Source organism: Hyla sarda, unplaced genomic scaffold, assembly GCF_029499605.1.
Source record: "Hyla sarda isolate aHylSar1 unplaced genomic scaffold, aHylSar1.hap1 scaffold_235, whole genome shotgun sequence".
Classification (NCBI taxonomy): Eukaryota; Metazoa; Chordata; class Amphibia; order Anura; family Hylidae; genus Hyla; species Hyla sarda.
In genome coordinates this window covers 353,675-381,145 of record NW_026609032.1, presented here as the reverse complement: position 1 = coordinate 381,145, position 27,471 = coordinate 353,675, and the positions used below count along the sequence as shown (strand labels likewise).

At 49.7% G+C, this 27,471-nt stretch overlaps 1 protein-coding gene across 6 annotated transcripts in view; it reads right to left on the bottom strand.

Moving 5' to 3' along the window:
• Positions 1–15,077: 15,077 nt before the first annotated feature.
• Positions 15,078–27,471, bottom strand: part of LOC130322516 (gastrula zinc finger protein XlCGF26.1-like) — a 53,970-nt gene continuing 41,576 nt past the window's right edge. For 5 of the 6 annotated variants that reach the window (XM_056553079.1, XM_056553077.1, XM_056553078.1 and 2 more), the window contains one exon: positions 15,078–19,576. In XM_056553079.1, coding sequence (XP_056409054.1) covers positions 18,300–19,576 — 1,277 coding nt within the window. In that variant the 3' untranslated portion in view covers positions 15,078–18,299. The remainder of the gene's footprint in view (positions 19,577–27,471) is intronic. The other variant, XM_056553080.1, reaches the window with a different exon arrangement.

The window sequence follows — 27,471 nt, the reverse complement described above, 5'->3', positions numbered from 1 at the left end:
ATTCACTGGATCTGTATATTGGCCCCCCATTCACTGGGTCTGTATATCGCCCCCCCCATTCACTGGGTCTTTATATTGCCCCCCCCCCCCCATTCACTGGGTCTGTATATTGGCCCCATTCACTGGGTCTGTATATTGCCCCCCCCCGTTCACTGGGTCTGTATATTGCCCCCCCCCCATTCACTGGGTCTGTATATTGCCCCCCCCCCCATTCACTGGGTCTGTATATTGGCCCCATTCACTGGGTCTGTATATTGGCCCCCCATTCACTCGGTCTGTATATTGCCCCCCCCCCTTTCACTGGGTCTGTATATTGCCCCCCCCATTCACTGGGTCTGTATATTGCCCTCCCCCATTCACTGGGTCTGTATATTGCCCCCCCCCATTCACTGGGTCTGTATATTGCCCTCCCCCATTCACTGGGTCTGTATATTGCCCCCCCCCCATTCACAGGGTCTGTACATTGGCCCCCCCCATTCACTGGATCTGTATATTGGCCCCCCATTCACTGGATCTGTATATTGGCCCCCCATTCGCTGGGTCTGTATATTGCCCCCCCCCCCATTCACTGGGTCTGTATATTGCCCCCCCCCCCATTCACTGGGTCTTTATATTGCCCTCCCCCATTCACTGGGTCTGTAAATTGGCCCCCTGTTTACTGGGTCTGTATATTGCCCCCCCCCCCATTCACTGGGTCTGTATATTGGCCCCCCCATTCACTGGATCTGTATATTGGCCCCCCATTCACTGGATCTGTATATTGGCCCCCCATTCACTGGGTCTGTATATCGCCCCCCCCATTCACTGGGTCTTTATATTGCCCCCCCCCCCATTCACAGGGTCTGTATATTGGCCCCCCTATTCACTGGGTCTGTATATTGTCCCCCCCCCCCCATTCACTGGGTCTGTATATTGGCCCCCATTCACTGGGTCTGTATATTGGCCCCCCATTCACTGGGTCTGTATATTGGCCCCCATTCACTGGGTCTGTATATTAGCCCCCGATTCACTGGGTCTGTATATTGGCCCCCCATTCACTGCGTCTGTATATTGGCCCCCCATTCACTGGGTCTGTATATTGGCCCCCCTATTCACTGGGTCTGTATATTGGCCCCCCTATTCACTGGGTCTGTATATTGGCCCCCCTATTCACTGGGTCTGTATATTGGCCCCCCATTCACTGGGTCTGTATATTGGCCCCCCATTCACTGGGTCTGTATACTAGCCCCCCCCCCATTCACTGGGTCTGTATATTGCCCCCCCCCCATTCACAGGGTCTGTATATTGGCCCCCCTATTCACTGGGTCTGTATATTGCCCCCCCCTATTCACTGGGTCTGTATATTGGCCCCCCATTCACTGGGTCTGTATATTTTCCCCCCTATTCACTGGGTCTGTATATTGGCCCCCCTATTCACTGGGTCTGTATATTGGCCCCCCTATTCACTGGGTCTGTATATTGGCCCCCCTATTCACTGGGTCTGTATATTGGCCCCCCTATTCACTGGGTCTGTATATTGCCCTCCCCCATTCACTGGGTCTGTATATTGGCCCCCCTATTCACTGGGTCTGTATATTGGCCCCCCTATTCACTGGGTCTGTATATTGGCCCCCCTATTCACTGGGTCTGTATATTGCCCCCCCCCCCCATTCACTGGGTCTGTATATTAGCCCCCCATTCACTGGGTCTTTATATTGCCCCCCCATTCACTGGGTCTATATATTGGCCCCCCATTCACTGGGTCTGTATATTGGCCCCCCCATTCACTGGGTCTGTATATTGCCCCCCCCCCCGTTCACTGGGTCTGTATAATGCCCCCCCCCCATTCACTGGGTCTGTATATTGCCCCCCCCCCCCATTCACTGGGTCTGTATATTGCCCTCCCCCATTCACTGGGTCTGTATATTGCCCCCCCCCCCATTCACAGGGTCTGTACATTGGCCCCCCCATTCACTGGATCTGTATATTGGCCACCCATTCACTGGATCTGTATATTGGCCCCCCATTCACTGGGTCTGTATATTGCCCCCCCCCCCCCCATTCACTGGGTCTGTATATTGCCCCCCCCCCCATTCACTGGGTCTTTATATTGCCCTCCCCCATTCACTGGGTCTGTAAATTGGCCCCCTGTTTACTGGGTCTGTATATTGGCCCCCCCCCCCATTCACTGGGTCTGTATATTGGCCCCCCATTCACTGGATCTGTATATTGGCCCCCCATTCACTGGATCTGTATATTGGCCCCCCATTCACTGGGTCTGTATATCGCCCCCCCCATTCACTGGGTCTTTATATTGCCCCCCCCCCCCCATTCACTGGGTCTGTATATTGGCCCCATTCACTGGGTCTGTATATTGCCCCCCCCCGTTCACTGGGTCTGTATATTGCCCCCCCCCCATTCACTGGGTCTGTATATTGCCCCCCCCCCCATTCACTGGGTCTGTATATTGGCCCCATTCACTGGGTCTGTATATTGGCCCCCCATTCACTCGGTCTGTATATTGCCCCCCCCCCTTTCACTGGGTCTGTATATTGCCCCCCCCATTCACTGGGTCTGTATATTGCCCTCCCCCATTCACTGGGTCTGTATATTGCCCCCCCCCCATTCACTGGGTCTGTATATTGCCCTCCCCCATTCACTGGGTCTGTATATTGCCCCCCCCCCATTCACAGGGTCTGTACATTGGCCCCCCCCATTCACTGGATCTGTATATTGGCCCCCCATTCACTGGATCTGTATATTGGCCCCCCATTCGCTGGGTCTGTATATTGCCCCCCCCCCCATTCACTGGGTCTGTATATTGCCCCCCCCCCCATTCACTGGGTCTTTATATTGCCCTCCCCCATTCACTGGGTCTGTAAATTGGCCCCCTGTTTACTGGGTCTGTATATTGCCCCCCCCCCCCATTCACTGGGTCTGTATATTGGCCCCCCCATTCACTGGATCTGTATATTGGCCCCCCATTCACTGGATCTGTATATTGGCCCCCCATTCACTGGGTCTGTATATCGCCCCCCCCATTCACTGGGTCTTTATATTGCCCCCCCCCCGTTCACTGGGTCTGTATATTGCCCCCCCCCCATTCACTGGGTCTGTATATTGCCCCCCCCCCATTCACTGGGTCTGTATATTGGCCCCATTCACTGGGTCTGTATATTGGCCCCCCATTCACTCGGTCTGTATATTGCCCCCCCCCCCTTTCACTGGGTCTGTATATTGCCCCCCCCCATTCACTGGGTCTGTATATTGCCCCCCCCCCCATTCACTGGGTCTGTATATTGCCCCCCCCCCATTCACTGGGTCTGTACATTGGCCCCCCCCATTCACTGGGTCTGTATACTGGCCCCCCATTCACTGGGTCTATATATTGGCCCCCCCATTCACTGGATCTGTATATTGGCCCCCCATTCACTGGGTCTGTATATTGCCCCCCCCCCATTCACTGGGTCTGTATATTGCCCCCCCCCCATTCACTGGGTCTTTATATTGCCCCCCCCCCCCCATTCACGGGGTCTGTATATTGGCCCCCCCATTCACTGGGTCTGTATATTGCCCCCCCCCCCTGTTCACTGGATCTGTATATTGGCCCCCCATTCACAGGGTCTGTATATTGGCCCCCCATTCACTGGGTCTGTATATTGGCCCCCCTGTTCACTGGGTCTGTATATTGGCCCCCGATTCACTGGGTCTGTATATTGGCCCCCCTGTTCACTGGGTCTGTATATTGGCCCCCCATTCACTGGATCTGTATATTGCTCCCCCCCCCCTGTTCACTGGGTCTGTATATTGGCCCCCCTATTCACTGGATCTGTATATTGGCCCCCCACTCACTGGGTCTGTATATTGGCCCCCCCATTCACTGGGTATGTATATTGCCCCCCCCCCCCCATTTACTGGATCTTAATATTGGCCCCCCATTCAGTGGGTCTGTATATTGCGCCCCCCCCCCCCTGTTCACTGGGTCTGTATATTGGCCCCTCTGTTCACTGGGTCGGTATATTAGCCCCCCCCCCCCATTCACTGGGTTTGTATATTGGCCCCTCTGTTCACTGGGTCTGTATATTGCCCCCCGTGTTCACTGGGTATGTATATTGCCCCCCCCCCCATTCACTGGGTCTGTATATTGCCCCCTCCCCATTCACTGGGTCTTTATATTGCCCTCCCCATTTACTGGATCTGTATATTGACCCCCATTCACTGGGTCTGTATATTAGCCCCCCACTCACTGTCTGTATATTGCCCCCCCCCCCCCCCCATTTACTGGATCTTAATATTGGCCCCCCATTCACTGGGTCTGTATATTGGCCCCTTGATTTGATGAGTATTACTTGATTTACCTTTTAGGGTCACATGGGTCGTATTCTGCTGGGAAGCTGCAGCATACGGCCTGTATGACCCTCAAGGGACAGTCAGAAAGTGACCTTGTGTTTAGATTCACTTCTTGCGATCACCCGATCACTCAGTACCTGCAGGTCCCAGTGGTGCCCGATGTTCGTTTCCTTTTTAAATAATTCTGATTATAGCGACACTTATTGGGATTTGTTACAAAATTGTATCTGCCAAGAAACGTGTTCAGTAAAAGACAAAGTCACAAAGGGCAAAATAATGGAACAGTAAGAGGCACACCGCTCGGCCCTTCATCTACCACTGTACATTACCGGCCCTGGGGCCCCAACTATGACCCCTGTTCTCTGCCTATATGTATGAGGTGATGATCAGTCTATTAATCCTCCACAATCGACTGCACAGAATTGTCTCAGGATCGTTTTTCTCAGTCTTTTTGGCAACTTTTAGGAAAGTCTGTGCCCCCTGTTTGTCAGGAATAAAAATGGTGGAGAAAAGTCACACAAGAGACATCTTATGGTGCAGAAAAGTCACACAAGAGACATCCCATGGTGGGGAAAAGTCACACGAGACACATCTCATGGTGGAGAAAAGTCACACGAGACACATCTCATGGTGGGGAAAAGTCACACGAGACGCATCTCATGGTGGAGAAAAGTCACACGAGACGCATCTCATGGGGGGGGAAAGTCACACGAGACGCATCTCATGGTGGGGAAAAGTCACACGAGACACATCTCATGGTGGGAAAAAGTCACACGAGACGCATCTCATGGTGGGGAAAAGTCACACGAGACGCATCTCATGGTGGAGAAAAGTCACACGAGACGCATCTCATGGAGGAGAAATGTCACACGAGACACATCTCATGGTGGGGAAAAGTCACACGAGAGACATCTCATGGTGGGGAAAAGTCACACGAGACATCTCATGGTGGGGAAAAGTCACACAAGACACATCTCATGGTGGGGAAATGTCACACGAGACATCTCATGGTGGGGAAAAGTCACACGAGACACATCTCATGGTGGGGAAAAGTCACACGAGACACATCTCATGGTGGGGAAAAGTCACACGAGACACATCTCATGGTGGGGAAAAGTCACACGAGACATCTCATGGTAGGGAAAAGTCACACGAGACACATCTCATGGGGGAGAAAAGTCACACGAGACACATCTCATTGGGAGAAAAGTCACACGAGACATCTCATGGTGGGGAAAAGTCACACGAGACATCTCATGGTGGAGAAAAGTCACACGAGACACATCTCATGGAGGAGAAAAGTCACACGAGACACATCTCATGGTGGAGAAAAGTCACACAAGATACATCTCATGGAGGAGAAAAGTCACACGAGACGCATCTCATGGAGGAGAAAAATCACAAGACACATCTCATGGTGGGGAAAAGTCACACGAGACACATCTCATGGTGGAGAAAAGTCACACGAGACACATCTCATGGAGGAGAAAAGTCACACGAGAAACATCTTATGGTGGGGAAATGTCACACGAGACATGTCATGGTGGGGAAAAGTCACACAAGACACATCTCATGGTGGGGAAAAGTCACACGAGACACATCTCATGGTGGGGAAAAGTCACACGAGAGACATCTCATGGTGGGGAAAAGTCACACGAGACATCTCATGGTGGGGAAAAGTCACACAAGACACATCTCATGGAGGAGAAAAGTCACACGAGAAACATCTCATGGTGGGGAAATGTCACACGAGACATCTCATGGTGGGGAAAAGTCTCACGAGACACATCTCATGGTGGGGAAAAGTCACACGAGACACATCTCATGGTGGGGAAAAGTCACATGAGACACATCTCATGGTGGGGAAAAGTCACACGAGACACATCTCATGGTGGGGAAAAGTCACACGAGACACATCTCATGGTGGGGAAAAGTCACACGAGACACATCTCATGGTGGGGAAAAGTCACACGAGACACATCTCATGGTGGGGAAAAGTCACACGAGACACATCTAATGGTAGGGAAAAGTCACACGAGACACATCTCATTGGGAGAAAAGTCACACGAGACATCTCATGGTGGGGAAAAGTCACACGAGACATCTCATGGTGGAGAAAAGTCACACGAGACATCTCATGGAGGAGAAAAGTCACACGAGACACATCTCATGGTGGACAAAAGTCACACAAGATACATCTCATGGAGGAGAAAAGTCATACGAGACATCTCATGGTGGGGAAAAGTCACACGAGACATCTCATGGTGGAGAAAAGTCACACGAGACACATCTCATGGGGGGGAAAAGTCACACGAGACACATCTCATGGTGGGGAAAAGTCACACGAGACACATCTCATGGTGGGGAAAAGTCACGGGACACATCTCATGGTGGGGAAAAGTCACACGAGACGCATCTCATGGTGGGGAAAAGTCACACGAGACACATCTCATGGTGGGGAAAAGTCACACGAGACGCATCTCATGGGGGAGAAAAGTCACACAAGACATCTCATGGGGGAGAAAAGTCACACAAGACATCTCATGGGGGAGAAAATTCACACGAGACATCTCATGGTGGGGAAAAGTCACACGAGACATCTCATGGTGGAGAAAAGTCACACGAGACACATCTCATGGAGGAAAAAAGTCACACGAGACATCTCATGGTGGAGAAAAGTCACACAAGACACATCTCATGGGGAGAAAAGTCACACAAGACACATCTCATGGTGGAGAAAAGTCACACGGGACACATCTCATGGTGGGGAAAAGTCACACAAGACACATGTCATTGGGGGAAAAGTCACACAAGACATCTCATGGGGGGAAAAGTCACACAAGACATCTCATGGGGGGAAAGTCACACAAGACATCTCATGGTGAAGAAAAGTCACACAAGACACATCTCATGGTGGAGAAAAGTCACACAAGACACATCTCATGGTGGAGAAAAGTCACACGAGACATCTCATGGTGGGGAAAAGTCACACAAGACACATCTCATGGTGGGGAAAAGTCACACGAGACACATCTAATGGTAGGGAAAAGTCACACGAGACACATCTCATTGGGAGAAAAGTCACACGAGACATCTCATGGTGGGGAAAAGTCACACGAGACATCTCATGGTGGAGAAAAGTCACACGAGACATCTCATGGAGGAGAAAAGTCACACGAGACACATCTCATGGTGGACAAAAGTCACACAAGATACATCTCATGGAGGAGAAAAGTCATACGAGACATCTCATGGTGGGGAAAAGTCACACGAGACATCTCATGGTGGAGAAAAGTCACACGAGACACATCTCATGGGGGGGAAAAGTCACACGAGACACATCTCATGGTGGGGAAAAGTCACACGAGACACATCTCATGGTGGGGAAAAGTCACGGGACACATCTCATGGTGGGGAAAAGTCACACGAGACGCATCTCATGGTGGGGAAAAGTCACACGAGACACATCTCATGGTGGGGAAAAGTCACACGAGACGCATCTCATGGGGGAGAAAAGTCACACAAGACATCTCATGGGGGAGAAAAGTCACACAAGACATCTCATGGGGGAGAAAATTCACACGAGACATCTCATGGTGGGGAAAAGTCACACGAGACATCTCATGGATGAGAAAAGTCACACGAGACACATCTCATGGAGGAAAAAAGTCACACGAGACATCTCATGGTGGAGAAAAGTCACACAAGACACATCTCATGGGGAGAAAAGTCACACAAGACACATCTCATGGTGGAGAAAAGTCACACGGGACACATCTCATGGTGGGGAAAAGTCACACAAGACACATCTCATGGTGGAGAAAAGTCACACAAGACACATCTCATGGTGGGGAAAAGTCACACAAGACACATCTCATGGGGGGAAAAGTCACACAAGACATCTCATGGGGGGAAAGTCACACAAGACATCTCATGGTGAAGAAAAGTCACACAAGACACATCTCATGGTGGAGAAAAGTCACACAAGACACATCTCATGGTGGAGAAAAGTCACACAAGACACATCTCATGGTGGGGAGAAAAGTCACACAAGACACATCTCATGGTGGGGAGAAAAGTCACACAAGACACATCTCATGGTGTAGAAAAGTCACACAAGACACATCTCATGGTGGGGAAAAGTCACCCAAGACATCTCATGGTGGAGAAAAGTCACCCAAGACACATCTCATGGGGGAGAAAAGTCACACAAGACTTCTCATGGTGGAAAAAAGTCACACAAGACACATCTCATGGTGGAGAAAAGTCACACAAGATACATCTCATGGGGGAAAAGTCACACAAGACACATCTCATGGGGGGGAAAAGTCACACAAGACACATCTCATGGAGGAGAAAAGTCACACAAGACACATCTCATGGTGTAGAAAAGTCACACGACACATCTCATGGGAGGAAAAGTCACACGAGACACATCTCATGGTGGAGAAAAGTCACACAAGACACATCTCATGGGGGGAAAAGTCACACAAGACACATCTCATGGTGGAGAAAAGTCACACAAGACACATCTCATGGGGGGAAAAGTCACACAAGACACATCTCATGGTGGAGAAAAGTCACACAAGACATCTCATGGTGGAGAAAAGTCACACAAGACACATCTCATGGTGGGGAAAAGTCACACAAGACACATCTCATGGTGGGGAGAAAAGTCACACAAGACACATCTCATGGTGGGGAGAAAAGTCACACAAGACACATCTCATGGTGTAGAAAAGTCATACAAGACACATCTCATGGTGGGGAAAAGTCACACAAGACACATGTCATTGGGGGAAAAGTCACACAAGACATCTCATGGGGGGAAAAGTCACACAAGACATCTCATGGGGGGAAAGTCACACAAGACATCTCATGGTGAAGAAAAGTCACACAAGACACATCTCATGGTGGAGAAAAGTCACACAAGACACATCTCATGGTGGAGAAAAGTCACACAAGACACATCTCATGGTGGGGAGAAAAGTCACACAAGACACATCTCATGGTGGGGAGAAAAGTCACACAAGACACATCTCATGGTGTAGAAAAGTCACACAAGACACATCTCATGGTGGGGAAAAGTCACCCAAGACATCTCATGGTGGAGAAAAGTCACCCAAGACACATCTCATGGGGGAGAAAAGTCACACAAGACTTCTCATGGTGGAAAAAAGTCACACAAGACACATCTCATGGTGGAGAAAAGTCACACAAGATACATCTCATGGGGGAAAAGTCACACAAGACACATCTCATGGGGGGGAAAAGTCACACAAGACACATTTCATGGTGTAGAAAAGTCACACGACACATCTCATGGGAGGAAAAGTCACACGAGACACATCTCATGGTGGAGAAAAGTCACACAAGACACATCTCATGGGGGGAAAAGTCACACAAGACACATCTCATGGTGGAGAAAAGTCACACAAGACACATCTCATGGGGGGAAAAGTCACACAAGACACATCTCATGGTGGAGAAAAGTCACACAAGACATCTCATGGTGGAGAAAAGTCACACAAGACACATCTCATGGTGGGGAGAAAAGTCACACAAGACACATCTCATGGTGGGGAGAAAAGTCACACAAGACACATCTCATGGTGTAGAAAAGTCACACAAGACACATCTCATGGTGGGGAAAAGTCACACAAGACACATGTCATTGGGGGAAAAGTCACACAAGACATCTCATGGGGGGAAAAGTCACACAAGACATCTCATGGGGGGAAAGTCACACAAGACATCTCATGGTGAAGAAAAGTCACACAAGACACATCTCATGGTGGAGAAAAGTCACACAAGACACATCTCATGGTGGAGAAAAGTCACACAAGACACATCTCATGGTGGGGAGAAAAGTCACACAAGACACATCTCATGGTGGGGAGAAAAGTCACACAAGACACATCTCATGGTGGGGAAAAGTCACCCAAGACACATCTCATGGTGGAGAAAAGTCACCCAAGACACATCTCATGGTGGAAAAAAGTCACACAAGACACATCTCATGGTGGAGAAAAGTCACACAAGATACATCTCATGGGGGAAAAGTCACACAAGACACATCTCATGGGGGGGAAAAGTCACACAAGACACATCTCATGGGGGGGAAAAGTCACACAAGACACATCTCATGGAGGAGAAAAGTCACATAAGACACATCTCATGGTGGAGAAAAGTCACACAAGACACATCTCATGGTGGAGAAAAGTCACACAAGACACATCTCATGGGGGGAAAAGTCACACGAGACACATCTCATGGTGGAGAAAAGTCACACAAGACACATCTCATGGGGGGAAAAGTCACACAAGACACATCTCATGGTGGAGAAAAGTCACACAAGACATCTCATGGGGGGAAAAGTCACACAAGACATCTCATGGTGGAGAAAAGTCACACAAGACATCTCATGGTGGAGAAAAGTCACACAAGACATCTCATGGTGGAAAAAAGTCACACGAGACACATCTCATGGTGGGGAAAAGTCACACAAGACACATCTCATGGTGGAGAAAAGTCACACGAGACACATCTCATGGAGGAGAAAAGTCACACGAGACGCATCTCATGGTGGGGAAAAGTCACACGAGACGCATCTCATGGTGGGGAAAAGTCACACGAGACACATCTCATGGTGGGGAAAAGTCACACAAGACATCTCGTGGTGGGGAAAAGTCACACGAGACACATCTCATGGTGGGGAAAAGTCACACGAGACACATCTCATGGTGGAGAAAAGTCACACGAGACACATCTCATGGAGGAGAAAAGTCACACGAGACACATCTCATGGTGGGGAAAAGTCACACGAGACATCTCATGGTGGGGAAAAGTCACACGAGACACATCTCATGGTTGGGAAAAGTCACACGAGATACATCTCATGGTGGGGAAACGTCACACGAGACACATCTCATGGTGGGGAAAAGTCACACGAGACACATCTCATGGTGGGGAAAAGTCACACGAGACACATCTCATGGGGGGAAAAGTCACACAAGACATCTCATGGTGGAGAAAAGTCACATGAGACACATCTCATGGTGGGGAAAAGTCACACAAGACACATCTCATTGGGGAAAAAGTCACACAAGACACATCTAATGGGGGGAAAAGTCACACAAGACATCTCATGGGGGGAAAGTCACACAAGACATCTCATGGTGGGGAAAAGTCACACAAGACACATCTCATGGTGGGGAAAAGTCACCCAAGACACATCTCATGGGGGAGAAAAGTCACCCAAGACACATCTCATGGGGGAGAAAAGTCACACAAGACACATCTCATGGTGGAGAAAAGTCACACAAGACACATCTCATGGAGGAGAAAAGTCACCCAAGACACATCTCATGGGGGGAAAAGTCACACAAGACACATCTCATGGTGGAGAAAAGTCACACAAGACACATCTCATGGAGGAGAAAAGTCACACAAGACACATCTCATGGTGGAGAAAAGTCACACAAGACATCTCATGGGGGGAAGTCACACAAGACATCTCATGGGGGGAAAAGTCACACAAGACATCTCATGGGGGAAAGTCACACAAGACATATCATGGTGGGGAAAAGTCACACAAGATACATCTCATGGTGGAGAAAAGTCACACGAGACACATCTCATGGGGGAGAAAAGTCACACGAGACATCTGATGGTGGAGAAAAGTCACACAAGACACATCTCATGGTGGAGAAAAGTCACACAAAACACATCTCATGGTGGGGAAGTCACACAAGACACATCTCATGGGGGAGAAAAGTCACACAAGACATCTCATGGTGGAGAAAAGTCCCACAAGACACATCTCATGGTGGGGAAAAGTCACACAAGACATCTCATGGTGGAGAAAAGTCACACAAGGCACATCTCATGGTGGGGAAAAGTCACACAAGACACATCTCATGGGGGAGAAAAGTCACACAAGACATCTCATGGTGGGGAAAAGTCACACTAGACATCTCATGGTGGAGAAAAGTCACACAAGACATCTCATGGTGGAGAAAAGTCACACAAGACACATCTCATGGGGGAGAAAAGTCACACAAGACATCTCATGGTGGGGAAAAGTCACACAAGACATCTCATGGTGGAGAAAAGTCACACAAGACATCTCATGGTGGAGAAAAGTCACACAAGACATCTCATGGTGAAGAAAAGTCACACAAGACTAATCTCATGGTGGAGAAAAGTCACACAAGACATCTCATGGTGGAGAAAAGTCACACAAGACACATCTCATGGTGGAGAAAAGTCACACAAGACACATCTCATGGTGGGGAAAAGTCACACAAGACACATCTCATGGGGGAGAAAAGTCACACAAGACATCTCATGGTGGAGAAAAGTCACACAAGACATCTCATGGTGGAGAAAAGTCACACAAGACACATCTCATGGTGGAGAAAAGTCACACAAGACATCACATGGTGGGGAAAAGTCACACAAGACACATCTCATGGTGGGGAAAAGTCACACAAGACACATCTCATGGTGGAGAAAAGTCACACAAGACCCATCTCAGGCTCTAACCTCCTTTATCTATATATTTATTTGCTCGGGATTTCACTACTCTAAATGCACCTTATAAATAGTTTTTCATGTATAATGTAATGTACACATGTATGATGTCTATATAAGTGTGTATCATGCGGGTCTCTCAGTCACTTTATCATATACATATGTATTTCCAGTGATATTTTCTTGGGACCTGAGGAAGGCGCAAGCGAGCAGCAAAACTCGTTGTCTATTGTTGTATCTATATGTATAAAAAGTCTTGTGCAATTGTGGCGTCTAAAGCATCATATATGTTCTGGAACCGCAGCACTTGACTGAGGCCTCATCTTCTTTTTGCCTATGCCATTGTCCAGAGGTAATTACTGACCCATTTCAGGAGAGAAGAGAGTCGTGTCCGGAGGTAATTACTGACCCATTTCAGGGGAGAAGAGAGTCGTGTTCGGAGGTAATTACTGACCCATTTCAGGAGAGAAGAGAGTCGTGTCCGGAGGTAATTACTGACCCATTTCAGGAGAGAAGAGAGTCGTGTTCGGAGGTAATTACTGACCCATTTCAGGAGAGAAGAGAGTCGTGTTCGGAGGTAATTACTGACCCATTTCAGGGGAGAAGAGAGTCGTGTCTGGAGGTAATTACTGACCCATTTCAGGGGAGAAGAGAGTCGTGTGCGGAGGTAATTACTGACCCATTTCAGGAGAGAAGAGAGTCATGTTCGGAGGTAATTACTGACCCATTTCAGGGGAGAAGAGAGTCGTGTCTGGAGGTAATTACTGACCCATTTCAGGGGAGAAGAGAGTCGTGTCTGGAGGTAATTACTGACCCATTTCAGGAAAGAAGAGAGTCGTGTTCGGAGGTAATTACTGACCCATTTCAGGAGAGAAGAGAGTCGTGTCTGGAGGTAATTACTGACCCATTTCAGGAGAGAAGAGAGTCGTGTTCGGAGGTAATTACTGACCTATTTCAGGGGAGAAGAGAGTCGTGTTCGGAGGTAATTACTGACCCATTTCAGGGGAGAAGAGAGTCGTGTGCGGAGGTAATTACTGACCCATTTCAGGAGAGAAGAGAGTCGTGTCTGGAGGTAATTACTGACCCATTTCAGGGGAGAAGAGAGTCGTGTCCGGAGGTAATTACTGACCCATTTCAGGAGAGAAGAGAGTCATGTTCGGAGGTAATTACTGACCCATTTCAGGGGAGAAGAGAGTCGTGTCCGGAGGTAATTACTGACCCATTTCAGGAAAGAAGAGAGTCGTGTCTGGAGGTAATTACTGACCCATTTCAGGGGAGAAGCGAGTCGTGTTCGGAGGTAATTACTGACCCATTTCAGGGGAGAAGAGAGTCGTGTCCGGAGGTAATTACTGACCCATTTCAGGAAAGAAGAGAGTCGTGTTCGGAGGTAATTACTGACCCATTTCAGGGGAGAAGAGAGTCGTGTTCGGAGGTAATTACTGACCCATTTCAGGAGAGAAGAGAGTCGTGTCTGGAGGTAATTACTGACCCATTTCAGGGGAGAAGAGAGTCATGTCCGGAGGTAATTACTGACCCATTTCAGGGGAGAAGAGAGTCTTGTCCGCAGGTACATTCTCCACATAGCTTCATCACACGTTTTTGGTAGATCTGGATTTACCATATTTGTCTATGTTAGGAGTGCCCCTTTAATTCTGCTGCTTCTCTATGTTGGTGACATCATTGCCTCGACAAAACAATTCAATAATCACAAGGAATTCTAATAAAACACTTTATTATAGGAAAACACATCAACAGTAAAATCAGCTGTGATTGGACAAATTTATTAACCCAGCACATTCTGTGCTATGACTGAAATCAACAACGGAGGAAATTATTCCCGTTTACAGTCCTACGTTTTTGTTAATTAGCGAAGGTGACAGAAGATCACCAACAGTTGGGGTGACTGACGGGATGGTGACTGACTGGGGGGTGACTGACTGGGGGGTGACTGATGGGAGGGTGACTGAGGGGAGGGTGACTGACTGGGGGGTGACTGACGGGAGGGTGACTGACTGGGGGGGTGACTGACTGGGGGGTGACTGACTGGGGGGGTGACTGACTGGGGGGGGTGACGGAAGGGTGACTGACGGAGGGTGACTGACTGGGGGGGTAACTGACTGGGGGGGGTAACTGACTGGGGGGGTGACTGACTGGGGGGGGGTGACTGACTGGGGGGGTGACTGACTGGGGGGGGGGTGACTGACTGGGGGGGGGGTGACGGAAGGGTGACTGACGGGGGGTGACTGATAGGAGGGTGATTGATGGAAGATAACTGACTAGGGGTAACTGATGGGAGGGTGACTGATGGGAGGTGACTGACAGGGGGTGACTGACAGGAGGTGACCCACGGGGGGTGACTGACTGGGGGGGTGACTGACGGGAGGGTGACTGACGGGAGGGTGATTGATGGGAGATAACTTACAGGGGGTAACTGATGGGAGGTGACTGACAGGGGGTGACTGACGGGAGGTGACCCACGGGGTGGCCCCGGCCATATGATGTCCAACAGGTTCTGTGCACAACTCCCATTCATCAGAAAACCATGGAGCTCACTGGGCGTTGTACAATTGCCTCTGAAACTGTCCCACCCATTGTGAGCTGCATCACTCCGCACCGATCCCTGCAACAGAGAGGCTAACACAGGACAAGGTTTAAAAGGGTTATCTGGAGGTTAAAAAAAATGTAATATGTTGGGATGGCTTGAAAAGAAAAGAACCCCATACTCACCTACGTGGGTCCTCCGGGGCACTGCTGTGATGTCATCCAGTCACCTATAGTCCTATTTCCCAGATAAGGAGGGAAGTGGCTGCAGACATTGATTGGCTGAGCGGCCATTACTGTGGTGAAGAGCTCGGAGTAACCGGAGCGGGGTCAGGAGCGGAGGACTACACAGCAGGAGCCCTGGAGAGGGAGGCAGGTGAGTATGTGGGGTTCTTTTGTTTCATTTTCATGCCGCCCCAGCAACATATCAATTTATTTTTCTACTTTCCAGATAACAAAGAACGAACCAAAGTGGTTGTTAAAATGAGCCAGAAAACCTTTGCTCCACCCGCCAAAAAAAACAACCAGACGACAGCTCGTCCATATACACCCTGGTGAACAACTCCGCCCACCAAAAATACAACCAGACAAGACTACAGCTCGCCCATATACACCCTGAAAAACTCCGCCCACCAAAAATACAACCAGACAAGACTACAGCTCGCCCATATGCACCCTGAACAACTCCGCCCACCAAAAATACAACCAGACAAGGCAACAGCTCGCCCATATACACCCTGAACAACTCCGCTCACCAAAAATACAACCAGACAAGACTACAGCTCGCCCATATACACCCTGAACAACTCCGCCCATCAAAAATACAACCAGACGAGACTACAGCTCGCCCATATACACCCTGAACAACTCCGCCCACCAAAAATACAACCAGACAAGACTACAGCTCGCCCATATACACCCTGAACAACTACGCCCACCAAAAATACAACCAGACAAGACTACAGCTCGCCGATATACACCCTGAACAACTCCGCCCACCAAAAATACAACCAGACAAGACTACAGCTCGCCCATATACACCCTGAACAACTACGCCCACCAAAAATACAACCAGACAAGACTACAGCTCGCCGATATACACCCTGAACAACTCCGCCCACCAAAAATACAACCAGACAAGACTACAGCTCGCCGATATACACCCTGAACAACTCCGCCCACCAAAAATACAACCAGACAAGACTACAGCTCGCCCATATACACCCTGAACAACTACGCCCACCAAAAATACAACCAGACAAGACTACAGCTCGCCCATATACACCCTGAACAACTCCGTCCACCAAAAATACAACCAGACAAGACTACAGCTTGCCCATATACACCCTGAACAACTCCGCCCACCAAAAATACAACCAGACAAGACTACAGCTCGCACATATACACCCTGAACAACTCCGCTCACCAAAAATACAACCAGACAAGACTACAGCTCACCCATATACACCCTGGTGAACAACTCCGCCCACCAAAAATACAACCAGACAAGACTACAGCTCGCCCATATACACCCTGAACAACTCCGCCCACCAGAAATACAACCAGACAAAACTACACCTCGCCCATATACACCCTGAACAACTCCGCCCACCAAAAATACAACCAGACAAGACCACAGCTCGCCCATATACACCCTGGTGAACAACTCCGCTCACCAAAAAATACAACCAGACAAGACTACAGCTCGCCCATATACACCCTGAACAACTCCGCCCACCAAAAATACAACCAGACAAGACTACAGCTCGCCCATATACACCCTGGTGAACACCATGGTTTCTGCTGCTTCCTCCCATTACAGATTGTTCAAATATCATTTCACCAGGAAAATCTGATAGAGACAACAGCTGGGGGGGGGGGGGAACGTTACGGTTCGGGATTATTGGAGCCATATATATTGAAGCTCAGACAATGCAACGTGGCAGTGACCCTAAACCTACTAATAACTCACCAAGAAATGTCTGGGAAAAGTGACAAAGGGTTCTTCAATATATAGGTCAAACCCTGACTCCTGTGGACAAGGGGGGGGGGGGGGGAAGAGGCCTCATTTAGATATTTTTGTCAGTACCTTGTATCAGTATTAATAACCCGAAACAGAGGAAGGTATAATGGAAGGATCTGCACATCTTCCACACCTACCCAGCACGTCTCCCGCGGTCCGGACCTATCCCACACGCCTCCCGCAAACCGGACCTATCCCACACGCCTCCCGCAAACCGGACCTAACCCACACGCCTCCTGCAGTCCAGACCTACACTTAGTTTTACCTTATCTATACTGTGGCAAAAGACAGACCAAAATACACTTTAACTTTGTAAACAACCATCAGCTCAGAGTCAGGTACCATTAAGTAGAACATTTCCCACATTCTGAACAAGAACTCTCTATCGTGTCACCTCTATTCTGTCTAGCAAGATTTAATATATCAGTAAAGTATTTACCACACTGTATCAAACAGGCTTCTCCCCTGTGTGACTTCTTAGATGATTCCGAAGTCTGTCTTTAGTAATAAAACATTTCCCACATTCTGAACAAGCTCTCTATCGTGTCACCTCTCTTTTGTCTAGCAAGATTTAATATATCAGTAAAGTATTTACCACACTGTATTAAACAGGCTTCTCCCCTGTGTGACTTCTTAGATGATTCCGAAGTCTGTCTTTAGTAATAAAACATTTCCCACATTCTGAACATGAATACGGCTTCTCCCCAGTATGAATTCTCTTATGTTTGATATGGCTTGATCTATCTGTAAAACTTTTCCCACATTCTGAACATGAAAATGGCTTCTCCCCAGTGTGAATTCTCTCATGCCTAAGCAGATCCGATTTAGTCAGAAAACATTTCTCACATTCTATACATGAATACGGTTTCTCTCAGGTGTGATTTTTCTGATGTTTACTGAGCCTTGATTTTTCTGCAAAACATTTTCCACATTCTGAACATGAAAATGGCTTCTCTCCTCTGTGACTTCTCTCATGTGTAGCAAGACGTGATTTATCTGTAAAGCTTTTCCCACATTCTGAACAGGGATATGGCTTCGCCCCGGTGTGACTTATCTTATGTCTAACAAGATCTGCATTACTGATGAAGCATTTCTCACATTCTGAACACGAAAATGGTTTCACTCCTGTGTGAAGTCTCTGATGGGCCTTCAGTACGCCCTGCGTAGTAAAACATTTTAAACATTCTGAACATGAATACGGCTTCTCTCCAGTGTGATTAATCTTGTGTCTATCAAGACGTGGTTGGTCTATAAAGCATTTCCCACACTCTGAGCATGAAAATGGCTTCTCTCCTGTGTGAACTTTCTGATGTTTAAGAACACGTGCTCTCTCCATAAAACCCTTTCCACATTCTGAACATGAATACGGTTTCACTCCTGTGTGAATTCTCTGATGATCCTTTAGTTTGGCTTTAGTAATAAAACATTTCCCACATTCTGAACATGAATGCGGCTTCTCCCCAGTGTGAATTCGATGATGTTTAGCAAGGCTAGATCTATCTGTAAAACATTTACCACATTCTGCACATGGAAATGGCCTCTCTCCTGTGTGACTTCTTTCATGTATAACCAGATATGATTTAAGTGTAAAAGATTTCCCACATTCTGAACATGAAAACGGCTTCTCTCCAGTGTGTGTTTTCTGATGTGAAACAAGATATGAATTCTTCATAAAACATTTCCCGCATTCTGAACATTTAAATGTCTTCTCTGCTGTGTGACTTTTCCCATGTATAACAAGATCTGATGTGTCTGTATGGCCTTCTCCACTGAATGAACAGGAATTTGGTTTCTCCCCTGTGTGAATTTTTCTGTGTGTGAAAAGAGTGGAACTTTTTGTAAACTCTTTCCCACATTCATCACATTGAAACATCGTCCTCCCATCCCGACCTGTCCTTGTGATAACAATATGTGGTCGGTCAGGAGAAAGTTCCTGATGATTATACAATAGATCTGTCCTGTGAAGTCCTGGATGGACATTAGAGGTAAGGAGGTCTGTTCCTGAGGAGCGCTCCATGATCTCTCCATCTTCTCCTGAGGAGCGCTCCATGATCTCTCCATCTTCTCCTGAGGAGCGCTCCATGATCTCTTCTACTTTACAAATTAGTGATACTGAGACACTTCCCCCGAAGTTCTTACTTGAATTTTCTGTTAGGGATAAAAATACATCATCATTTTTTTCTCATCCACAATGAAGACATTTACCACATTCCTATTATTTTGGAATCACACATTTCGCAGTTTTTGATATGGTCTCTCAAGCCAAACCCAGAAGTGGATCCAGCGGGAGAGGACGTATAATCCATCACTTTTGTTTCTTATTCCTTTCTAATCCAATCTTGGCTCAGAAAACTGCACCAAAAGATTGCCCCATCCACGCCCTGCCCCACACACGCCCTGCCCCAAAAACGCCCAGCCCAATACACGCCCTGATTTATATACACCCTGCCCCATCCACGCCCTGCCCAATACACGCCCTGCCCCATCCACGCCCTGCCCCAAAAACGCCCTGCCCAATACACGCCCTGATTTATATACACCCTGCCCCATCCACGCCCTGCCCAATACACGCCCTGCCCCATCCACGCCCTGCCCCAAAAACGCCCTGCCCAATACACGCCCTGATTTATATACACCCTGCCCCATCCACGCCCAGCCCAATACACGCCCTGATTTATATACACCCTGCCCCAACCACGCCCTGCCCAATACACGCCCTGCCCCATCCACGCCCTGCCCCAAAAACGCCCTGCCCAATACACGCCCTGATTTATATACACCCTGCCCCATCCACGCCCTGCCCAATACACGCCCTGCCCCACACACGCCCTGCCCCACACACGCCCTGCTTTATATACACCCTGCCCCATCCACGCCCTGCCCAATACACGCCCTGCCCCACACACGCCCTGCCCAATACACGCCCTGCCCCATACACGCCCTGCCCCACACACACCTTCCCCCACACACGCACCCTGCACCACCCACGCCCTCCCCCATCCACGCCCTGCCCCACACGCACCCTGCCCCATCCACGCCCTGCCCCATCCACGCCCTGCCCCACACACGCCCTGCTTTTTACACACCCTGCTTTATACACGCCCTGCCCCATACACGCCCTGCCCCATACACGCCCTGCCCCATACATGCCCCTCCCCATACACACCCTGCTCCATACTCTACCTGTGTGACTCCAGCCTTATATATCTGAACACATCCCTGGGGAAACAGAAGTGGTGATGTTAGGAAGCTCCACCCATGCCCCAAGACGAGAAAGATAGCCGGACAGTGGGACCACGGGGATAGGCAAGTATAGTTATGATCAGAGTCACTTTCACTACACGCCTGAACCAACCGGTTAGTGCGGGGGACACTGATGACAGTTTTCCCTTTAACCCCTTAAGGGTTTTCATTTTTGCACTTTCGTTTTTTCCTCCTTACATTTTAAAAATCATAACCCTTTCAATTTTGCACCTAAAAATCCATATGATGGCTTATTTTTTGAGCCGCCAATTCTACTTTGTAATGACATCAGTCATTTTACCCAAAAATCTACGGCAAAACCCCCCAAAAAAATAATTGTTTGACAAAATTGAAGAAAAAAACACCATTTTTGTAAATTTTGGGGACTCCCGTTTCTACGTAGTACATTTTTCGGTAAAAATGACCCCTTATCTTTATTCTGTAGGTCCATACGATTAAAATGATCCCCTACTTATATAGGTGATTTTGTCGCACTTCTGGTAAAAATCATAACTACATGCTGGAAAATTAATACGATTAAAATTGTCCTCTTCTGACCCCTATATCTTTTTTATTTTTCCGCATATGGGGCTGTATGAGGGCTTATTTTTTGCGCAGTGATCTGAAGTTTTTAGCGGTACCATTTTTGTATTGATCTGACTTTTTGATCACTTTTTATTCATTTTCATGATATAAAAAGTGACCAAAAATACACTATTTTGGACTTTGGAATTTTTTTGCGTGTACGCCATTGACCGTGCAGTTTAATTAATGATATATTTTTATAGTTCGGACAGTTACACAGGCGGTGATACCACATTTGTTTATTTTCATTATGGTTACATAATTTTTATATGGAATTTGGGAAAAGGGAGGCAATTTAAAATTTTCAATAAAGAAGGGGTTAATGGGTGTTTTCTTTTTATTCAACATTTTTATTTTCTTTCTACACTTTTAGTCCCCTTAGGGGACTTTTAGAAAGAATCACATTGATCTGTGTGCTCTGCGCTCGATTGATCCTGCCAGACTTTATCATTCTCAGCGCAGCAGCTGGCACGGAAGGAGAGGTAAGCCCCCGGTTACCTCAGCAGTGGATCTATGCCGCCCCCCATTCCCTTCCGAACCACACCCCCCCCCCCGCGCGCGCCCGCGATCGTGCTGCGGGGGAGCGATCCACCCCACTGGACCACCAGGGATGGTTTAAATGTCCCTTTAGACGCCACTGTCAACTTTGACGGTGGCGATCTAAAGTGTTAATAGCTGGCCGCGGCAACCGCTACATGTCGGCTATTAATGCTGGCCCTCAGCTACAGGAATCAGCTGGGGGACGGCCGGTTTGACGCGGAATCGAATCGGGAGCCCGCACCATACAACGGTTGCCGTTTCAGGACGAGTGTCACGATGCCGGCTGGCAGGAGGTGGATCCTCTGTGCCAGAGAGGGATAGCGAGGACCGTGCTAGTGGACCGGTTCTAAGACACTACAGGTTTTCACCAGAGCCCGCCGCAAAGCGGGATGGTCTTGCTGCGGCGGTAGTGACCAGGTCGTATCCCCTAGCAACGGCTCACCTCTCTGGCTGCTGAAGATAGGCGAGGTACAAGGGAGTAGGCAGAAGCAAAGTCGGACGTAGCAGAAGGTCGGGGGCAGGCGGCAAGGTTCGTAGTCAGGGGAGATAGCAAAGTTCTGGTACACAGGGTATAAACACACAAAAACGCTTTCACTAGGCTCTAGGGCAACAAGATCCGGCAAGGAAGTGCAAGGGAGGAGACTAGATATAGCCAGGAAACAGATGGGAACCAATTAAGCTAATTGGGCCAGGCACCAATCATTGGTGCACTGGCCCTTTAAGTCTCAGGGAGCTGGCGCGCGCGCGCCCTAGAGAGCGGAGCCGCGCGCGCCAGCACATGACCGCAGGAGACGGGAACGGGTAAGTGACCTGGGATGCGATTCGCGAGCGGGCGCGTCCCGCTGTGCGAATCGCATCCCCAACGGCCATGACAGGGCAGCGCTCCCGGTCAGCGCTGACCGGGGAGCTGCAGGGAGAAAGGCGCCGTGAGCGCTCCGGGGAGGAGCGGGGACCCGGAGCGCTAGGCGTAACAGTACCCCCCCCCTTAGGTCTCCCCTTCTCTTTATCGGGTAACTGCCTCCCCTGGGATGAGGACACCGGGAAAGGAAGGAGGGATTCCTCAACGGCAGGCAGAACCGCAGGAGTAGGAATGGGGAGAGAGGGCAGAGGGCGAGACCTGGCACGGGGCAGTGTGACACCAGGACGAGGGCCATGAGGGGACACAGAAGCTTGCCTGGGAGGGGGGGAGGGGCATTTCCTGTGGCAGGCAGAGTCCTTAATGACCTTAGGGGGACCGGATACAGGAGGAACCACAGAGTTACGGCAAGGGTTACTGGGAACCGGTTTTAGACAGTTCTTGGCACAAGAGGACCCCCAACTCTTGATCTCCCCAGTGGACCAATCCAGGGTTGGGGAATGAAGTTGAAGCCAGGGAAGTCCAAGGAGAATTTCCGAGGTGCAATTGGGGAGGACCAAAAGTTCAATCCTCTCGTGATGAGATCCGATGCTCATAAGAAGGGGCTCCGTGCGGAAACGTATGGTACAGTCCAACCTGGCTCCGTTGACCGCGGAGATGCGGAGTGGCTTGACAAGACGGGTCACCGGAATATGGAATTTATTCACAAAGGACTCCCGAATAAAATTCCCAGAAGCTCCAGAGTCCAGACAGGCCACGGCTGAGAGGGGAGAGCTGGCTGAAGTGGAAATCCGAACAGGTACCGTGAGACGTGGAGAAGCCGACTTGGCATCAAGAGACGCCACACCCACGAGAGCTGAGTGTGAGCGTGCGTTTCCCAGACGTGGAGGACGGATTGGGCAATCCACCAGAAAATGTTCAGTACTGGCACAGTACAAACAAAGATTCTCTTCCTTACGGCGATTCCTCTCTTCCAGGGTCAGGCGAGACCGATCCACTTGCATGGCCTCCTCGGCGGGAGGCCTAGGCGCAGATTGCAGTGGAGACTGTGGGAGAGGTGGCCAGAGATCTAAGTCTTTTTCCTGGCGGAGCTCTTGATGCCTCTCAGAAAAACGCATGTCAATGCGAGTGGCTAGATGAATGAGTTCATGCAGGCTAGCAGGAGTCTCTCGTGCGGCCAGAACATCTTTAATGTTGCTGGATAGGCCTTTTTTAAAGGTCGCGCAGAGAGCCTCATTATTCCAGGAAAGTTCAGAAGCAAGAGTACGGAATTGTATGGCGTACTCGCCAACGGAGGAATTACCCTGGACCAGGTTCAGCAGGGCAGTCTCAGCAGAAGAGGCTCGGGCAGGTTCCTCAAAGACACTTCGAATTTCCGAGAAGAAGGAGTGTACAGAGGCAGTGACGGGGTCATCACGGTCCCAGAGCGGTGTGGCCCATGACAGGGCTTTTCCAGACAGAAGGCTGACTACGAAAGCCACCTTAGACCTTTCAGTAGGAAACTGATCCGACATCATCTCCAGATGCAGGGAACATTGGGAAAGAAAGCCACGGCAAAACTTAGAGTCCCCATTAAATTTGTCCGGCAAAGACAGGCGGAGGCTAGGAGTGGCCACTCGCTGCGGAAGAGGTGCAGGAGCTGGCGGAGGAGATGGTTGCTGCTGCTGTAGCTGAGACTGAATCTGCTGTAGCTGCGACTGGAGTTGCTGAGTCATGGTGGTCAAGTACGACAGCTGGTGATCTTGTTGGGCAATCTGTCGGGCTTGCTGGGCGACCAGTGTGGGGAGGTCGGCGACAACAGGCAGAGGAACTTCAGCGGGATCCATGGCCGGATCTACTGTCACGATGCCGGCTGGCAGGAGGTGGATCCTCTGTGCCAGAGAGGGATAGCGAGGACCGTGCTAGTGGACCGGTTCTAAGACACTACAGGTTTTCACCAGAGCCCGCCGCAAAGCGGGATGGTCTTGCTGCGGCGGTAGTGACCAGGTCGTATCCCCTAGCAACGGCTCACCTCTCTGGCTGCTGAAGATAGGCGAGGTACAAGGGAGTAGGCAGAAGCAAAGTCGGACGTAGCAGAAGGTCGGGGGCAGGCGGCAAGGTTCGTAGTCAGGGGAGATAGCAAAGTTCTGGTACACAGGGTATAAACACACAAAAACGCTTTCACTAGGCTCTAGGGCAACAAGATCCGGCAAGGAAGTGCAAGGGAGGAGACTAGATATAGCCAGGAAACAGATGGGAACCAATTAAGCTAATTGGGCCAGGCACCAATCATTGGTGCACTGGCCCTTTAAGTCTCAGGGAGCTGGCGCGCGCGCGCCCTAGAGAGCGGAGCCGCGCGCGCCAGCACATGACCGCAGGAGACGGGAACGGGTAAGTGACCTGGGATGCGATTCGCGAGCGGGCGCGTCCCGCTGTGCGAATCGCATCCCCAACGGCCATGACAGGGCAGCGCTCCCGGTCAGCGCTGACCGGGGAGCTGCAGGGAGAAAGGCGCCGTGAGCGCTCCGGGGAGGAGCGGGGACCCGGAGCGCTAGGCGTAACAACGAGCCAGCTTGTCCTTAGACGGCAACTGGTTAAACGGGTACTTCAGAGGAAACATTTTCAAATCAACTGGTGCCAGAAAATTGGACAAATTTGTAAATTACTTCTATATGAAAATCTTAATCCTTCCAGTACTTATCTTAAGAGCCCTTAACCCCGTCCTGACATCTGACATTGGGAGTGGAGTGAGTGAGCGCCACACTGGGCAGGTGTATAACTATGGTGGACATTATAGTGGAAGAAAGGTGACCTCACGGACGAGGAATCAGAGACCAGACCACCATGTCCTGATGAAGGATCGGGTATCAGAGACCACCATGTCCTGATGAAGGATGAGGTATCAGACCACCATGTCCTAATGAAGGATGAGGTATCAGAGACCACCGTGTTCTGATGAGGTATCAGAGACCACCATGTCCTGATAAAGGATGAGATATCAAGGACCGGACCACTATGTTCTGATGAAGGAGGAGATATCAGGGACTGGACCATCAGGTCTTGATGAAGGATGAGGTATCAGGGACCACCATGTCCTGATGAAGGAGGAGGTATCAGGGACCGGACCACCATATCCTGATGAAGGATGAGGTATCATGGACCGGACCACCATGTCCTGATGAAGGAGGCTGTATCAGGGACAGGACCACCATGTCCTGATGAAGGATGAGGTATCATGGACCACCATATCCTGATGAAGCATGAGGTATCATGGACCGGACCACCATGTCCTGATGAAGGATGAGGCATCATGGACCGGACCACCATGTCCTGATGAAGGATGAGGTATCAGAGACCACCATGTGCTGATGAAGGAAGGAGGAGGTATCAGGGACTGGACCCACAATGTTCTGATGAAGGAGGAGGTATCAGAGACTGGACCGCTATGTCCTGATGAAGGAGGAGGTATCAGAGAAAGGACTGCCATGTCCTGATGAAGGAGGAGGTATCAGAGACCGAACCGCCATGTCCTGATGAAGGAGGAGGTAACAGAGACCGGACCACCCAGTCCTGATGAAGGAGGAGGTATCAGAGACTGGACTGCCACATCCTGATGAAGGAGGAGGTATCAGAGACCGGACCGCCATGTCCTGATAAAGGAGGAGGTATCAGAGACTGGACCGCCATGTCCTGATGAAGGAGGAGGTATCAGAGACCGAACCACCCAGTCCTGATGAAGGAGGTATCAGAGACCGGACCACCCATTCCTGATGAAGGAGGAGGTAGGGGGCTGTAATGGGCGACCTTCTATTTGAGGGGTGAAGATCTCTGTGGGGCTCAAAAGGAGAAAACTTCAGGGTGTCCTGGACTAAGTTCTTGTCCCAGAGCAGAACAGGGATCTATAGCAGATCGTGTGGCCTGTCCTGAAGAAACGTCTTTACATGGGACAAAGAGGCCAAAGTACAGAGAACTGACCCAGCAGAGAACCGAGGGACAATCCTGGGTCCACACCATGAGTGAGGAGGGCAAAAGGCTTATAGAAGGGGGAAACACAAATGTCCGGGCACCACTGGAAGCAAAGTCTCCTGGTGTGGTGGTGTAGACCCTGGAAGAAGCCGGTCTCCTGGTGTGGTGGTGTAGACCCTGGAAGAAGCCGGTCTCCTGGTGTGGTGGTGTAGACCCTGGAAGAAGCCGGTCTCCTGGTGTGGTGGTGTAGACCCTGGAAGAAGCCGGTCTCCTGGTGTGGTGGTGTAGACCCTGGAAGAAGCCGGTCTCCTGGTGTGGTGGTGTAGACACTGGAAGAAGCCGGTCTCCTGGTGTGGTGGTGTAGACCCTGGAAGAAGCCGGTCTCCTGGTGTGGTGGTGTAGACCCTGGAAGAAGCCGGTCTCCTGGTGTGGTGGTGTAGACACTGGAAGAAGCCGGTCTCCTGGTGTGGTGGTGTAGACCCTGGAAGAAGCCGGTCTCCTGGTGTGGTGGTGTAGACCCTGGAAGAAGCCGGTCTCCTGGTGTGGTGGTGTAGACCCTGGAAGAAGCCGGTCTCCTGGTGTGGTGGTGTAGACCCTGGAAGAAGCCGATCTCCTGGTGTGGTGGTGTAGACCCTGGAAGAAGCCGGTCTCCTGGTGTGGTGGTGTAGACCCTGGAAGAAGCCGGTCTCCTGGATTGTATCACCATGAGGATGACCCAGTATAAACACCTCCGCCATTTTGTACAGCAGCCCCAATGACATTAAACAGACTGTAGATGTAACAGAATTTATATCTACAGTAACGAAAAGGAAATACCCCATAAAGTAATTAATCAATTGCAATACTACCCTTGTAATATACAAGTTACTTGTAC